We start from the raw sequence: 17118 nt of genomic DNA, 5'->3' as shown, positions 1-17118 counted from the left end.
AAAGGAGGTCAAACCATCAGAGGGGCCATTCAAGAATGCTTTGGGCTTCCTTGACAAAATGCTCGTCCTTCGTTACCTGGGGCCAGTCCTGGAATTACTTAACTAAATTAAATATTATGAATTAAGGTGCCTAGCACCGAGACTGGTGCCTAAACGGTAACTGGAAAATAGTCTCCCATGAACCCAGAGTGACCTTTGCTCCACACCCAGTTGGGCCTAAGCCTGGAGATCTAGAGATATCCATGAAGGATGGCTCCTGCTTTAAGAACTTAATTCTTCAGTGATTAATGTTTCTAGAGCACTAGCCACAGGCAGGCATTTTCTTTTTTTTTTTTTTTTCTGAGACGGAGTTTTGCTTTTGTTGCCCAGGCTGGAGTGCAATGGCACGATCTCGGCTCACCGCAACCTTTGCCTGCTGGGTTCAAGCGATTTTCCTGCCTCAGTCTCTCAAGCAGCTGGGATTACAGGCATGCATCACCATGCCCAGCTAATTTTTTATTTTTAGTAGAGATGGGGTTTCTCCATGTTGGTCAGGCTGGTCTCAAACTCCGGAACTCAGGTGATGTGCCCAGGCAAGCATTTTCTAGATGCTTTACATTTGTTAATGTCCAATCCTCATGGACATAGTGTGAAGCAGATTCTATCATTCTCTATATCTTGCCTATGAGAAATCAAGGCTCAGAGAGGTTAAACAGTCCCCTGAGGTCACACAACTAGTCTGGGCCTAGAAGAGACTTTTCTCCTACTATTACTCTGTGTTGCTTCACAATATGGTGTACGTTCTGTGGGAGCCCAGAAAGCAAGGCATCTGAGCTACTGGGAAAAAGGGATGAGACAAGTCCCCTGAGGAGTTAGCTGACCAAGGAAGCAGGGAACAGCACTTCAAGCAGAGGGAACAGTACATGCAAAGGTTATAGGCAAGAGACCGTGACCTGCATAAGGAGAGGCTGGGCTAGGCGTGGTGGCTCACGCCTGTAATCCCAGCACTTTGAGAGGCTGAGGCAAGCAGATCACAAGATCAGGAGTTCGAGACCAGCCTGACCAACATGGTAAAACCCTGTCTCTACTAAAAATACAAAAATTAGCCAGGTGGTGTGTGCCTGTAATCCCAACTACTCAGGAGGCTGAGGCAGGAGAATCGCTTGAACCCAGAAGGTGGAGGCTGCAGTGAGCCGAAATCGTGTCACTGCACTCCAACCTCAGTGACAGAGCAAAACTCCATCTCAAAAAAAAAAAAAAATCAAGCAATGCATTAAAAGTATGGAGATGAAATAAGCATTATTAACATTAGGTGACCACATTCTCAACATTCTATGCAAAACAAACAAACAAAAGTGGCTGATGAGCCTTGGGATAAGTGACATTCCAGAGCATTTCAAAAAAAACTGCTTTCTTTGGAAAAAATAGTGTGATTTTGGCAAGAGAAAGAATCTCAAAAGAGAGCTCTGGGGCCTTCAAGGGGCAATTGTTAACGAGGTGAATTGCGTCTGGTGCATCTCTCTCCCTCACAAGGCCTGTTTGTTCTGTGCTAAAAGGGCTAGCAGCACCCGTGCTGTGGGGTGGAGGGCAGAATATAAGAGAATGGAATGGAATACTGTAGCTGGCAGGCGCTGAGAGCTTCACAGCCCTGGGCCCCCGCTGCATCCGCTCAGGCACCCACGCTTTACTGACACCTTGAAAAGGAGCTGGGAATTTGTTTTCAATTTGGCAGAGCCCCTTCCTCTACCTGCAGTCTTCCTCTACCTGCGGTTCTGGAGACTCAGCCTGGAGAGGTGCCAGGCCGCTAACCGACTGCGGCGTTGGGGATGTGTTTTCAGGGCCCGGGGAAGGGGGAAGTCCTATTGCCGCTCCCTCCGGGCCCCCTTCCTGGTGATTTATCGCTATGGAAACCGAGCTCCTTTCCTCTTCGCGCTGCCGGCTGCTGGGAGTGCACATTGTTGATGCTGTTGCCGTTCAGATCAGAAGTTCCTTCCTCTTTCCTGCTGCAGAAATGCCACAGTAACCTACGTGGCCCAAGAACTGCCGCTCACACCTGAAGAGCCCAGGCTTGGGAAAAACAATCTCATCGGATTCCCCAGGGGTCATGGGGGCCTTCTGGGTAAGCAAAGCCGGCCTCAGAACAATGTCGGGGAGAACAATGCGGCGGTGGCTGAGCTGGTGGCCCTGCAGTTCCTCTCCCTTCAGCTTCCCTAGCTGCGGGTTAAACATGGGTTTACAGGCCGGGTGCAGTGGCTGATGCCTGTAATCCCAGAACTTTGGGGGCTGAGCCTGGTGGATCACCTGAGGTCGGGAGTTCCAGAACAGCCTTACCAACATGGAGAAACCCCGCCTATTAAAAATACAAAAATTAGCTGGGCTTGGTGGTGCATGCCTGTAGCCCCAGCTACTCTGGAGGCTGAGGCAAGAGAATAGCTTAAACCCGGGAGTCGGAGGTTGCGGTGAGCCAAGATCGTGCCATGGCACTGCAGCCTGGGTGACAAAAGTGAAACTCCATCTCAAAAAAAAAAAAGGTTTTACAGGCAATCACAGGTAGCATTGCATTAGGCAGCAGAAAACGGAAACTCAGAGTCCCTTAGTGTGAACAAAGTCTCCTGTGACAGCCCACTTGCTGCAGGTGCTCACCCATTGCGCATGCCCACCCATGACATATACCCATCCACTGCATATGCCCACCCATTTAATATGCCTGCCCATTACACATGCCTGTCCTCTGCATATACCCACTCACTGCAGATGCCCACCCATAGATATGTTCACTCACTTATCTACTCACTGCATATACCCACTCACTGCATATGCTCTCCCATCACATATGCTCATTCACTGCTCAAGCCTGGTGAGGCTCTACTGGACTTTTGAGAGCTGGCTCTACTGGACTTGGTCTGGCCCTCAGTAACCATTCCTTAGAGGCCAGTGCCTGGATTAGAGCACCCTGAGCATAGCATCACATATACCTGAGCCAGGGCCTAGACTCAAGGACATAGGGCAAGGGGGGATTCCAGGGACAACAAAGGAAGCTCTCTGGCCAGGAAGTCCTGAGACTCTGCCAGGCCCAGCAGCCCCCTTGCTGGCCACACAGATAAGATACGGCTAATCTCAGGGCCTCAGGGTCATTCTCTGTATGTTGACCTAAGGAATTCTTCTGTAGGTCTCATCTTATGGGGGATGGAAGAGAGGAAGCTAAGAGCACCTCCTACTTGCCCATCTGTCTCTTAGAGGGGTTCATCTAAGAGTAGTTTTCTGGGGAAACTGGCCTTAAAATGACCTGGGAGAATAACATTTCATTTAGGAACTGAGGCTTGTCAATGCATCTCATAATAATGTACAGAAATTCCCTTTACCTCCCTGAATATCCAAGATCTTTTTTTTTTAAATAGAAATGGGGTTTCTCCATGTTGGTCAGGCTGGTCTCGAACTCCCAACCTCAGGTGATCTGCCCACCTCGGCCTCCCAAAGTGCTGGGATTACAGGCTTGAGATACGGTGCCCGGCCCCAAGATCTTTTCTAGGTGCAAAATGTTCCTGTTTGTTTTCCATTTAGAATTTCCCCTTATTTGGAGTATGTTTCCTCCCTCTTATCCTCAGAAAATTTCCAAGTTCCTTCCACATTCTAAATAACATGGAAACGTTCTTTAGAATTAGAGCAATGTGAAAGTCTATGGTTTTGTTTTTGCGGGTTTTTTTTTTTTGAGACTGAGTCTTGCTCTATCACTCAGGCTGGAGTGCAGTGGCACGATCTTGGCTCACTGCAATCTCCATCTCCCGCATTCAAGCAATGCTCCTGCCTCAGCCTCCTGAGTAGCTGGGACCACTGGCGTGTGCCATCACGCCCAGCTAATTTTTGTATTTTTAGTAGAGCCAGGGTTTCACCATGTTGGCCAGGCTGGTCTCAAACTCCTGACCTCAAGTGATCCGCCTGCCTCAGCCTCCCAAAGTGGTGGGATTACAGGTGTGAGCCATAGCACCCAGCCCCAATTTTAAAATATAAATATTTTTATTGAGATAATAGTAAATTTGCATGCATTTATAGTAAATAATACAGAGATATGTACCAATTTCCCAATGGTAACATTTTGCAAAACTACAGTATACCATCACAACCAAATTTTCTGGCTTTTGTTTATTCATTTGTTTTGTTTTTGAGACCAGGTCTCACTCTGTCACTCTGGACGGGGTGCTATGGCCCAATCATGGCTCACTGTAGCCTCCACCTCTGGCTCAAGCAATCCTCCCACCTCAGCCTCCCAAGTAGCTGGGACCACAGGCATGTACCCCATGCCTGGCTAATTTAAAAAAATGTTACGTAGAGATGGGGTCTCACTATGTGTCCCAGGAGGGTCTTGAACTCCTCGGCTCAACTGATCCTCCCGCCTCAGCCTCCCAAAAGTGCTGGGATTACAGGCATAAGCCATAGCACTGACTGCAACTGGTCCATTTTTAAAAAGCCCTAATTAAAGCACGTCCTTGACATTTGGGAGGTATCCATCCGCAGGCCCAGATGTGTGCTCACTTTCTCAGTAGTAGGAATGTTTACACAGGCTCCTGACTTGGTCCAAAATCACATGAATCTCATTTCTGTCTAGAAGCACCATTTCCTGTGCATATTCTCATACCCCAACTTGGCTGCCTTTTTGATTTTTATATATCTATTTATTTCAATTTTGTTTAATCAGGTAACGAAGCTGTAAAGAAACAGGAAACATGAAGACAGTTGTATAGAGCAAGGTGAAGGATTACATCCTTGAATAACCTTGGTGAACACATATGTCACATTCACTGTATTTCAACTGTTTCAGACTTTGATCTAAACCAAAGGTTTTTCTATTGTGGAGCATTTCAATAAGTCTTGAAATGTTTTTCTTTCTTTTCTTTTTTTTTTTTGGGTCTCACTCACTCTGTCACCCAGGCTTGAGTGCAGTGGCGTGATCTCGGCTCACCTCTGCCTTCTGGGTTTAAGCAATTCTCCTGCCCCAGCCTCCTGAGTAGCTGGGCTTACAGGCACGCATCACCATGCTCAGCTAATTTTTTGTATTTTTGGTAGCAATGGGTTTTCACATGTTAGCCAAACTGGTCTCTAACTCCTGACCTCAGGTGGTCCACCTGCCTTAGCCCTTAAAGTGGCTGGGCACTTTACAGGTGTGAGCCATCACACTCAGCCCTGAAATGTAGAAAGGCACCGTGTGAGGAGTTAAGGGCTCAGGGCTGAAGGCAGGCAGCCAGCATCACCACTTCAGCCGGGGTGGGATTGTGGACAAGAGTACTAACCTCTCTGAGAATCTTGTTTCTGTCTTGTAAAATGAGGGTAATAACAGTATCTGACTCATAGGATTAAAGGAAACGTGAGAAGTATCTAAGCACTCAATAAATGTTAGCTATTATTGTTTAAACAAAAGCTCCATAGTGGAATCTTATGTTATAATTTTTAGAAGTAAGATCATAGCTGTCACACCAATATAATGTAAACATTTGCCAGAGGAGCACGGTGGCTCACGCCTGGAATCCCAGCACTTTGGGAGGCCAAGACAGGCAGATCACCTGAGGTCGGGAGTTTGAGGCCAGTCTGACCACCATGGGGAAATCCTATCTCTACTACAAAATACAAAATTAGCTGGGTGTGGTGGCACATGCTTGTCACTCTGTCACCCAGGCTGGAGTGCAGTGGCTACTCAGGAGGCAGGAGCATTGCTTGAACCCAGCAGGAGGAGGTTGCGGTGAGCTGAGATCACGCCATTGTACTCTAGCCTGGGCAATAAGAGCAAAACTCTGTCTCAAAAAAAAAGTGGCCTTTCATGTGTGGCTCTTCTCCTTACCGTATCCTAAAGGTTCATCCATAGTGTAGCACGTATCAGTATTTCATTCCTTTTGTTGTTTAGAGATAGTCTCACACCGTGACCTGGGGCAGAGTGCAGTGGTACAATCCCAGCTCATTGTAGCCTCAAAGTCCTGAGCTCAAATAATCCTCCCATCTCAGCCTCCAGAGTAGCTGGAACTACAGGGGCACACCACCACACCAGGCTAAATTTTTAAACAAATTTTGAGGGAAGTTGGTGCAAGGTGAAAAAAAAATTTGTTTTTTGGTAGAGCCAGGGTCTCGCTGTGTTGCCCAGGCTGGTCTCAAACTCTGGTTTACGCAATCCTCCAATCAGGCTGGTCTCAAACTCCTGCCCTCATGATCCACCCGCCTCGGCCTCCCCAGGTGCTGAGATTACAGGCGTTGAGCCACTGTGCCCAGCTATTACTATGTTCTTATTGTGCTCTGCTGGTTAACTGTGCTTTCGAAGGCTAGCTCTTGTTTGATCTTCCTAACAAGCCTATACGATGGATAGATGGACATATTATTCCCCTTATATAGGTGAGGAACATGAGCCTCAGAGCATTTAAGCTATTAAACTGCAGAGAACAGACAGGAACCCCAGGCTTCTGATTTATACATTAGTGCATGGTCACTCCCAGGCTGGGGTGTATCCCAAACCCAGTGGATGGGGGCTGATGAGTCTGGCTTATCAACTCCAAGACTGAGGAAACCTGTGGCTAAAGGTGGGGGAAATGGAATGGCCGGTGAATCTTATTTCCAATCCCCATTGTCATGAAATAGGTGGTTGGCCCGCTGTGCCTGGTGCTGGCAGCCCTCTGACGTGTCTGTTGCCCACCTGCCCCCGCTTTCCTCCCCTCACCCCACCCCCAGCTGCTCAGAAAACCACTTCCTGAAGTTTATTTCAGCAGGCAGCTTTTTTTGTGCAGTGAATGAGTTGCTATGTTTCGTATCTGCGCTGCTTACCCGGTATTTGAAGGCAGGAGCACTGCATGTAGAAATGACTGTGTATCTGTCCTCCTTCAATTCCACTTGGCTGAGGAGAAGAAGTGAACACCACCATGGGAGAAACAGCATCCTGGGTGAGCTTGTTAAGCCTGGTGGGAATTCCTGGGGTACCTTGGCTATGTAGGAGTCAGTCTCTTGATCAGTTAACCAAGAAGCCAGAGCAGTGTGGAAAACTTTGCCCCACCCCATCAAGGAATCCACCAAGGTCAAGGAGAAGAAGTGGGTAGCTAGGAGAGGCCCACGGAAAAAATAAAAAGCCATTCAATTTACTATATTGAAAAAGGCAAGGCCAGGCATAGTGGCTCATGCCTATAATATCAGCACTTTGGGAGGCTGAGGCTGGAGGATCTTTTGAGACAAGGAGCTGGAGACCAGCCTTGGCAACAAAGCAAGAGCCTGTCTCTACAAAAAGTAAAAAAATAGCTGTGCCTGGTTGTGCACCCCTGTAGTCCCAGCTACTTGGGAGGCTAAGGTAGGAGGATCGATTGAGCCCAGGAGTTTGAGGCTGCAGTGAGCCACTGCACTTCTAGCCTAGGCAACAGAGTGAAACCCTGTCTCAAAAAATAAAAAAAATTAAAAGATGTTGGCTGGGTACAGTGGCTCAGGCCTCTAATCTCAGCATTTTGGGAGGTTGAGGTGGACAGATTGCTTACGGTCAGGAGTTCGAGACCAGCCTGACCAACATGGTGAAACTCCATCTCTACTAAAAATACAAAAATTAGTTGGGCATGGTGGTGCCCACCTGTGATCCCAGCTACTCGGGAGGCTGAGGCAGGAGAATTGCTTGAGCCCAGAGGCAGATGTTGTAGCGAGCGGAGATCTTGCCAATGCACTCCAGCCTGGGCAACACAGCAAGACCCTGTCTCAAATAAATAAAGAAATAAATAATGTTAACGGATACACAGATGACAAATAAGCATGTGAAAACATGCTCAATGTTGTTAGTCAATAAGAAAATGCAAATTGCAATAATAAGATATTCACTATACCCCCACTAGAATGTCTAAAATTAAAGGCCTGCCATGCGTTGGTGAGGGTGTGGAGTGGCTGGGACTCACACACTGCTGGTGGGAATGCAAAATGGCATAACCAGATGGGAAAACAGTTTCTTAAAATGTTAAACATACATATGCCTACTGTGTAATCCAGCTGCTTCATGTGTTTACCCAAGGGAAATTAAAATATATGTCCATACAAAGGTTTGTTCATAGCAGCTTGATCTGTATCAGTCCAAGATTGGAAACAGCCTAAATGTCCATCCATAGGTAAATGGAGAGGCTAGGTGTGGTGGCTCATGCCTGTAATCCCAGGGTTTTGGGAGGCTGAGGCAGGAGGATGGCTTGAGGCCAGGAGTTCAAGACCAGCCTGAGTAACAAGCAAAACCTGGTCTCTTAAAAAAAAAAAAAAAAAAATATATATATATATATATATATATATAAAATAATACGGGAATGAGCTGGGCACAGTGGCTCACGCCTGTAATCCCAGCTCTTTGGGAGGCTGAGGCGGGCGGATCACCTGAGGTCGGGAGTTTGAGACCAGCCTGATCAAAATGGAGAAACCCTGTCTCTACTAAAAATACAAAATTAGCCAGGCATGGTGGCACATGCCTGTAATTCCAGCTACTTGGGAGGCTGAGACAGGAGAATTGCTTGAACCTGGGAGGCACAGGTTGCAGTGAGCTGATATCACACCATGGCGCTCCAGCCTGGGCAACAAGAGCAAAAGTCCATCTCAAAAAAAAAAAAAAAAAAAAAAAAAAAAAGGGCCAGGCGTGGTGGCTCACACCTGTAATCCAAGCACTTTGGAGGCCAAGGTGGGCAGATCACCTTAGGTCTGGAGTTCAAGACCAGGCTGAACCTCAGCCTGACCAACATGGTGAAACCCTGTCTTAAAAAAAAAAAAAAATTGAATAAATAAATAAACTGTGGTGTATTCATGGAATGCTACTCAGCAGTAAAAAGGAATGAAATATTGAGACACCCACCATGATAACATGGAGGAATCTCAAAATAATTACACAGATTGAAAGCAGACCAAAAATAATGATAATAATAATAAAAGGTACATACTGTGAATCTATACAAAATTCCAGAACATACAAACTAATCAGAAAGCAGATCAATCCTGGCAGCAGGGATGGTGTTTGGGGAAGAGGGTGCAGAGGGCGAGGGAGACAAAGGGCACAGGAACCTTTTGGGGGCGGTGGATGTATCTACTTCCTTGATTGTGGAGGTTTTTTCATGGGTATGCCCGTCAGCACTTTCCTAAGTGTACCCTTTACACATTTGCAGCTTATTATATGTCAATTATATAATACTTCATAAAGCTGAACAGAAATTCAATTTCTTAATTACAATTTTAAAGGGTAGTGCTGCTGGTCGCAGTGACGTATGCCTGTGATCCCAGCACTTTGGGAGGCTGAGGTGGGCAGATCACCTGAGGTCAGGAGTTCGAGACCAGCCTGGCCAACATGGTGAAATCCCATCTCTACTAAAACTACAAAATTAGCCAGGCATAGTGGTGCATGCCTGTAACCCTAGGTACTTGGGAGACTGAGGTAGGAGAATCACTTGAACCCTTGAGATGGAGGTTGCAGTGAGCCAAGATCGCACCACTACACTCAAGCCTAAGCAACAGAGTCAGACTCCACCTCAAAAAAAAAATGTCGGACAGAGGGAAAACCAGGGAGATGAGGGGGTGCAGAGGAAGGGCACCTCAGTCTGGGGAAGACAAGGGAAAATTCTGGAGAAATTGATGCCTGAACTGAGTTAGGAAGGATGGGTAGGAATTTGCTTGGAAAGAATTGGAGAGGGCATTCCAAGCAGGGGAGAGCCCCGACAAAGGCACAGATAGATGAAGAGTGCTGGGAACTGGGAATTCTAGCAACCATAACGTAGGTGCAAAGAAGAAAGTGATGAGAGACCAGGCTTGCAAGGTAAGCAAAGGCTGTATTAGGGCGGGCTGTAAATTGACGTTTTCTCATCTCAGAGACGAGATATATCTTAGAAAGCTCTGGAATAGTGGCCCAGTACAGTACACATGTGTGTAGGGGTGCGGACTGGAGGGGGTCCTCTCACAGGACTGCCTGTGTCATCCACACCAAACGCTGGGGAGAGCTTCCTAGTTCTGTTACCGGATGGTGCTGTGCAGTTCCAGGCTCTTGGTTCCACGAACAAAGAATTGAACATGACACACATACAAAAAGCAAAGCAGCAGCAGATTTATTTTGAAATTTTAATTTTCTTTTTTAAACTTTTTTTCACCTAACCAGTGTGCTAAGCAAAAGATTTATTAAGCACAGTGACGCTCTTGGAGAGGGCGAGTGGGCTGACCTGTGAGTGGTTATTAGCGCCCGTTTGTTACATTTCATGGCCTTTTGCATGTTTTGCCTCACTTCCTTAACATCCCTTGCCTTTCTCTTATTGAGCTTTAACCTACCTTCCTTATTTCTTTCCCTCCTTCCTTCCTTCCTTTCTTCTTTCTCTCTCTCTCTTTCTCGTTTTTTTTTTTTTTTTTTTTTTTTTTTGAGACAGAGTTTCGCTCTTGTTGCCCAGGCTGGAGTGCAATGGCGCCATCTCGGCTCACCGCGACCTCCGCCTCCTGGGTTCAGGCAATTCTCCCTCAGCCTCCTGAGTAGCTGGGACTACAGGCATGCGCCACCATGCCCAGCTAATTTTTTGTATTTTTAGTGGAAACGGGGTTTCACCATGTTGACCAGGATGGTCTCGATCTCTTGACCTCATGATCTACCCGCCTCGGCCTCCCAAAATGCTGGGATTACAGGCGTGAGCCACCGCGCCCGGTGTCTTTCTCATTTTTTTGATGGAGTCTCAGGTTGTTGCCCAGGCTTGAGTGCAGTGGTGTGATCTTGGCTCATGGCATCCTCTGCCTCCAGGGTTGAAGCGATTCTCCTGCCTCAGCCTCCCGAGTAACTGGGATTACAGGCATGCGCTGCCACGCCTGGCTAATTCTTGTATTTTTAATAGAGATTGGGTTTTGCCATGTTGGCCAGGCTGGTCTCAAACTCCTGACCTCAGGTGATCCGCCCACCTCGGCCTTCAAGATGCTGGGATTACAGGTGTGAGCCACTTTATTTCTTGTAAACTAGTTGTTCAACCTTGCTTACCCCTGCTTTACCTCTTCTGACCGAATCGCTCACCTTTACTTTTATTTTTTGTGACCAAGTTGCCACTGGAAGTCCTTCCACCTTACTTCCCTTACCTTGCATGTCACAACTTACTGCTTACTCCCTTTTCTATTATTTTCTGTGGCAATATTTGATTGATGTTTTAAATTACAGACTATAAAGCAACACCATAAAATATTAAGACAGTCTGAGAGATTTAGATGTGCTATTAATATCTACATGGTTTGCTTCTTTTCCAAAGCATATCATTACTTTTGACTCTGACCGTTAGAATTTTAGAAACTGATGCAAAGGGACAGATTCCAGTTTTTTGTTTTGGTTTTGAGATGGATTTCACTTCTGTCACCCAGGAATGCAGTGGTGTGATCTTGGCTCACTGCAAACTCCGCCTCCTGGGTTCTCCTGCCTCAGCCTCCCAAGTAGCTGGGACTACAGGCCCAAGCCCTCATACCTAGCTAAGGCTAATTTTTGTATTTTTAGTAGAAACTGGTTTTTTCCCTGTTGGCCAGGCTGGTCTTGAACTGCTGACCTCAAGTCAACCTCCCACCTTGGTCTCCCAGAGTGCTGAGATTACAAGCGTGAGCCACCGTGCTGGCCAGATTCTAGTATTTTCTACCATCAAAATATCTATTACCCAATGAAAAGTCTGAAGGTCAATCTATTTTATTTTTTTCTGAGGCAGAGTCTTGCTCTGTCACCCAGGCTGGAGTGCAGGCTCATTGCAACCTCCGCCTTCCAGGTTCAAGCAATTCTCCTGCCTCAGCCTCCCGGTTAGCTGGGATTATAGGTGTGTTTCACAGCGCCCAGCTAATTTTTGTATTTTGTATTTTTAGTAGACACGGGGTTTCACCATTTTTTGCCAGGCTGGTCTGATCCTCCTGCCTCAGCCTCCCAAAGTGCTGGGATTACAGGTATGAGCCACCACACCTAGGGCCAATCTTAAAGCTACAAGGTATTTTCTCTTTTTTTTTTTTTTTTTGAGACGGTGTCTCGTCCTGTTGCCTAGGCTGGAATGCAATGGCGTGATCTTGGCTCACTGCAACCTTCTGCCTGCTGGGTTCAAGCCATTCTCCTGCCTCAGCCTCCTGAATGGCTGGGATTACAGGAGCATGTCACCATGCCCAGCTGATTTTTTGTAACTTTAGTAGAGTTGGGTTTCACCATGTTGACCAGGCTGGTCTGGAACTCCCGACCTTGTGATCCACCCACCTCCACCTCCCAAAGTGCTGGGATTACAGGCATGAGCCACCACACCTGCCCAGTATTTTCTTTTAAAAGGAGTAGGAATTATGTATTTTTAGGCTTGAAGGAGTAGAATAGTGTATTTTGAGGCCTGAAGCCATGTTCTAAAGGGTACCATATTGGGTGAACAACGTCACTCCTAATTGCCACGGAAGAAGTTAATTCTATTCTTACTCCTTACTCCCTTATTTCGTGTGTTCTGCTTCCACAGTCTTACATCTTCTGCTTTTGCTATTGCTTAAGCTAGCCTACCCCCAAGGGTCCTCTTCGCCCCCTACTTCCTCTGCTATTCTCCTGCCTCAGTATCACTGCCTGCCAAGCTCAGCCTGCCCCAGCAGCAGGACTCTCTGACAAACGCTTCAATTTTGGGGAAGAGTCAGCCCAAGAATGTCAGGAGGCCCAGATTTACGCTGTGTGGAAAAAGCCCTCTGTGGTGGGGGAGGGGGAGGACAGGAAAAGCAGAGGATCTTTCTGGATGTCCTGGGAGAGAAGTCCTTTGGGTAGAGGCTGGAGGCAGGGAGGAACCCCCTCACGGTGCCGGGAGAAGGGGCCCTAAACCCAGGCGAACCCGAGGCAAATGTCATTTGTGCCTCGTTTTTTCCCTAAAGAAATTAAACAAAGCAGCTGAGTTAGGTGGCCCCTCAGGAAGGCCAGTCATTTCCTGAGGAGATAACAGGCCCCATTGTTCCCAGCTTCCAGCCATGGCTGCCATTACCTGATCAGCACCACAGCTGGTCTCTTTGCAGGCGCCTGGAGAAGTGACCAGAGTGGTTTCTGCTTTTCACAGGGCGGGTTTCTCAACAGCGACTTGTGGGCAGTGACTTCTGTTGAGCGAGGCATGGCCCGAAGGCAGAACTAACTGTGCCTGCAGTCTTCACTCTCAGGATGCAGCCGGGGTGGGCCCGCGGGGCCACAATGTGGCTTGGAATTCTGCTGGCCCTCCTGCTCTGTGAGTGTTTACTCTCTATCCACATCATTTTAACTCCATGAGAGTCGAAGCTTCTGGAATCAACATGTTTCTTCTGTCTCTTCCAGGTTCAAGCCTTGAAGGTCAAGAAAATTGTAAGTTTGATGTGTCTACTGTAACAAATGCTTCTACCTGGCTTCCTCCTGTCTCTTTCGTGATGCCTAAAATGCACGTCAAATTGTTGGGGTTTGGCCGGGTGTGGTGGGTCATGCCGAGGAGGGCAGATCACCGGAGGTCAGGAGTTCAATACCAGCCTGGCCAACATGGTGAAACCCCACCTCTACTAAAAATACAAAAATTAGCCAGATGTGGTGGTGGGCGCCTGTAATCCCAACTACTCTGGAGGCTAAGGCTGGAGAATCTCTTGAATCTGGAGGCAGAGGTTGCAGTAAGCTGAGATTGCGTGACTGCATTCCAGCCCGGGAAACAAGAGCAGAACTCTTGTCTCAAAAAAACAAACAAGCAAACAAAACTTGGGATTTGACATTTCTAACAATTAAGGAAAATATTCCAATTAAGAATAAAAGTTAATCCCATATGGGCATTTTAAGAAAGGCTTAGATCTAAGCCAAGTTCTGGTCAGTGTGTTTTAGAAGTAGCGTACGTTTCCTTGTCTGGTTTGAAGGTACTGAGTTATCTTGATGAATCCTTTAGTCAGCTACAGATCAAACTCCATGTTCTTTTCTCTTTTCTCACTACTACACTTGACTAGTCTAAAAATATATTAGGTTGATGCAAAGTAATTGTGGTTTTTGCCATTACTTTAAAAAATGGCAAAGACCACAATTATAAGTGGCACACATTTTCTTTCTTTTCTTGTTTTTTTTTTGGAGACAGTCTCTGTCTCCCAGGCTGGAGTGCAGTGGTGCGATCTCAGCTTGATGCAACCTCTGCCTCTTGGGTTCAAGCAATTCTCCTGTCTCAGCCTCCTGAGAAGCGTGTATCACCAGCTAATTTTTGTATTTTTAGCAGAGATGAGATTTCACCATGTTGGCCAGGCTGGTCTCAAACTCCTGATGTCAAGTGATCCACCAGCCTCGGCCTCCCAAAGTGCTGGGATTACAGGTGTGAGCCACTGTGCCCGGCCTCACATTTTCTAGATTCCAGTGCATTGTTTTTTGGGGATGGGGAGGTGATTTTTTTTTTTTTAATGAGCAATTCCATAATTAGTTTTTTGTTGTTTTACATAATTGCTTATTTGCATATCATAAGCTATCTCCAATTGTTTTTATTTGCAAATGAGATATAATTGATTTGTTAGACATATGAAGACAGATCCTAGTTTAAATTGTTGCTTCTTTTTTACTCCTAAATGATAAAACACGCACTTTCAATGGAAATGATAAAAAGCTCCACTTGGGTCTGAACCCCATCCTGGTCTCTGCAGGCTCCTGGCCGTATACTCCCTTATCCTTCCATGGAGAGTGTGCTTTTTATCATTTAGGAGTAAAGAAAATGGAGCTTATTTTCCATTCACCTGTGAGCCTACAATCATATATATATAATATTTTGTGCTTGCACAAAGGGAAGGGCGGTGCTGCCTATCTTTGAAGCCTGGTTTATCTTCCACTCTAGAGCTGATTCTGAACCTTTGTCTCGAGATGAGAGGGGTTTTGTTTTGCTTCATCTGGGACCATGTGAATGAGGGGCTCAGTTGGGTTCTGGGGCTGTGAATAGAAGGAGAGCCCACAGAACACTCTTTCCTTGTCAGAAGTCACTGCAATCGACAAAGAATGGAGGTGACTGGGTTGTAGGCAAATTGCACGACCCTTTGGAGGTGCAGTCCCTGGGCCAGGCTAGCTGGGGAGTCAAGCCTCAGAGTGGTGGCCCCAGGCTGGGGAGGGCTAGTTGCCTACTGGCAAAGCTGCTCTGCCAGGCTTCTCTGCTCAGCTGTGCAGTGCTTCCTTGGCATTTGATCCCCATGGCAACCCACGGAGGCAGGATTTCCATAATCTTCATAATTATCCTGCTGGACTGATGGTGTCACTGAGCCTCAGAAATAACTGATTTTGCCAGGCATGGTGGCTCACACCTGTAATCCCAGCACTTTGGGAGGCCGAGGCGGCTGGATCACTTGAAGCCAGGAGTTCAAAACCAGCCTGGCCAACATAGTGAAACCCCGTCTCTACTAAAAATACAAAAAACTAGCTGGGCATGGTGGCGCGTGCCTGTAATCACAACTACTCAGGAGGCTGAGGTATGAGAATCGCTTGAACCTGGGAGGCAGAGGTTCAGTGAGCCAAGATCACAGCACTGCACTCCAGCCTGGGCAACAGAGCAGGACTTTGTCTCAGAAAAAAAAAAAAGAAAAAAAGGCATAACTGATTTGTCCATGAGAGAGGCAGAGGCTGGGCATTGGCACTGGAACTTCCATTCTCTGAAGTCGCACCATTTGTCTGGCTTCAGTCAAGTCTTTCGGACCCGTTTTATTTAACCTCTTCGAGCTGTTTCCCCAGTCTGCAACATGCGGATGACAAGAGAACTTCCTGGGCTTGGAGTGGGTGTGAGGTTGAGACTGGATAAAGGGAGGAGATTCACGGGCCTCAGGACAAGGCGATTGATAAATGACAATAGTATTTACTCTAGGGTCCTAGCCCATCTTTACAACTCTGGGTCCTGCCCCACCCACTCTCCCTTTGTCCACTCCAGCCTTCCTCCCCTCCCAGACCACACCCTTCGGGCCAGACCTCTTTTTCTCACTGGATACATCCTGCTTCCCACAACCGAGGTGCTCCCCCCTCCCCTGTCACCCCACAGGGACATCAATCGCTCCCTCCTTTGGGTTCCTAGAGTCTGTTCTTTGCACCTTCAGGGAAGACGTTGGAACTGCAGGACTTGGTTCCCACTGCCTCCTCAGGCTTCTGCCTTGTTTTAACGCTCAAGGAAACATACCCAGAGGCTACAAGGCACTGAGCAGGGTCAACACCGGGGGTGGGCAGGGCGGGGGCTGGAACCAGGTCTCCATTCCTTAGGCCCCCTGCAAGGCAGGCATTTGCAGTGGCCTGCAAACTTGCTCCGCTCTACAGCTGGTCTCCTGGGACAGCCTTGGCTCTGTCCCCTCCTTCCATCTCAGGCCGCTTTGTTCCCCTCCAGCCCGTGCACCTCATCACACTGTCTTGACTCAGGAGGTGACTGCTGCTGTATTTTCACATTGAAAACAGGTATCTGGGCCGGGCAGACCGCTCATGCCTGTAATCCCAGCACTTTGTGAGGCTGAAGCAGGTGGATCACCTGAAGTAGGAGTTTGAGACCAGCCTGACCAACAAGGTGAAACCCCGTCTCTACTAAAAATACAAAGATTACCAGGCATGGTGGCGGGCGTCCATAGTCTGAGCTACTCGGGAGGCTGAATTGCTTGAACCCAGGAGGCGGAGGTTGCAGTGAGCGGAGATTACGTCACTGCACTGCAGCCTGGGTGACAGAGCAAGACTCCGTCTCAAAGAAAAAAAAGAAAAGTCATCTGGAGAAAATTCCACCAACTTCCTGCCTGGGCCTGGCTAAGGGCTTATCTACCTCCCCACCCATCCTCTGGGCTTCGATTCCCTCCGGGCCTTGGGCCTTGGGCACCCCGCTGCTCCTCAGCTGATCAGGGCCAGCCAGGCACCTCGGCTCTGAGCCCCTCCCTCACCCCCAGGACCCCACTCCTACATTCATTCAGGTCCCTCCCCACTACCACCCCTTCTAGAATCTCTATTCCTGCTTCTGGCTCTGTTCTCTCACTGTACAAACATGAATGGGAACTCTTTATTTAGGAAAAAAAAATATCACACACAGACACCCACCCCTGCCATTTATCTTGTGTCCCCCACATCCGGCCTTTCTAGTTTCCTTTCTCAGTCGAAACTCCCTAAAGGTTACTTTATAATCTGTCCTTACCCTGCTCACCTCTGACATGCCTCGGTCCCAGCAGCCTGGCCTCAGGCCCCTGTGTTGGGTTCCT

At 47.6% G+C, this 17118-nt stretch overlaps 1 protein-coding gene across 5 annotated transcripts in view; it reads left to right on the top strand.

Annotated features, from left to right (window-relative positions):
• The first annotated feature begins 1602 nt into the window (after nt 1–1602).
• The window catches only part of PECAM1 (platelet and endothelial cell adhesion molecule 1), a 79987-nt gene continuing 64471 nt past the window's right edge, over nt 1603–17118 (top strand). For 3 of the 5 annotated variants that reach the window (XM_008996914.4, XM_008996911.4, XM_078373548.1), the window contains exons 1-3: nt 1603–2098; nt 12999–13160; nt 13247–13273. In XM_008996914.4, the coding sequence (XP_008995162.1) occupies nt 13097–13160; nt 13247–13273 (91 nt within the window). In that variant the 5' untranslated portion in view covers nt 1603–2098; nt 12999–13096. Of the gene's footprint in view, nt 2099–12918; nt 13161–13246; nt 13274–17118 lie in introns of those variants that run through there. The other 2 variants (XM_078373549.1, XM_078373547.1) reach the window with 1 other exon arrangement.

The sequence above is a fragment of the Callithrix jacchus genome, chromosome 5, assembly GCF_049354715.1.
Source record: "Callithrix jacchus isolate 240 chromosome 5, calJac240_pri, whole genome shotgun sequence".
In the NCBI taxonomy this organism is placed as follows: domain Eukaryota; kingdom Metazoa; phylum Chordata; class Mammalia; order Primates; family Cebidae; genus Callithrix; species Callithrix jacchus.
This window is presented reverse-complemented; position numbering and strand designations above follow the sequence as displayed.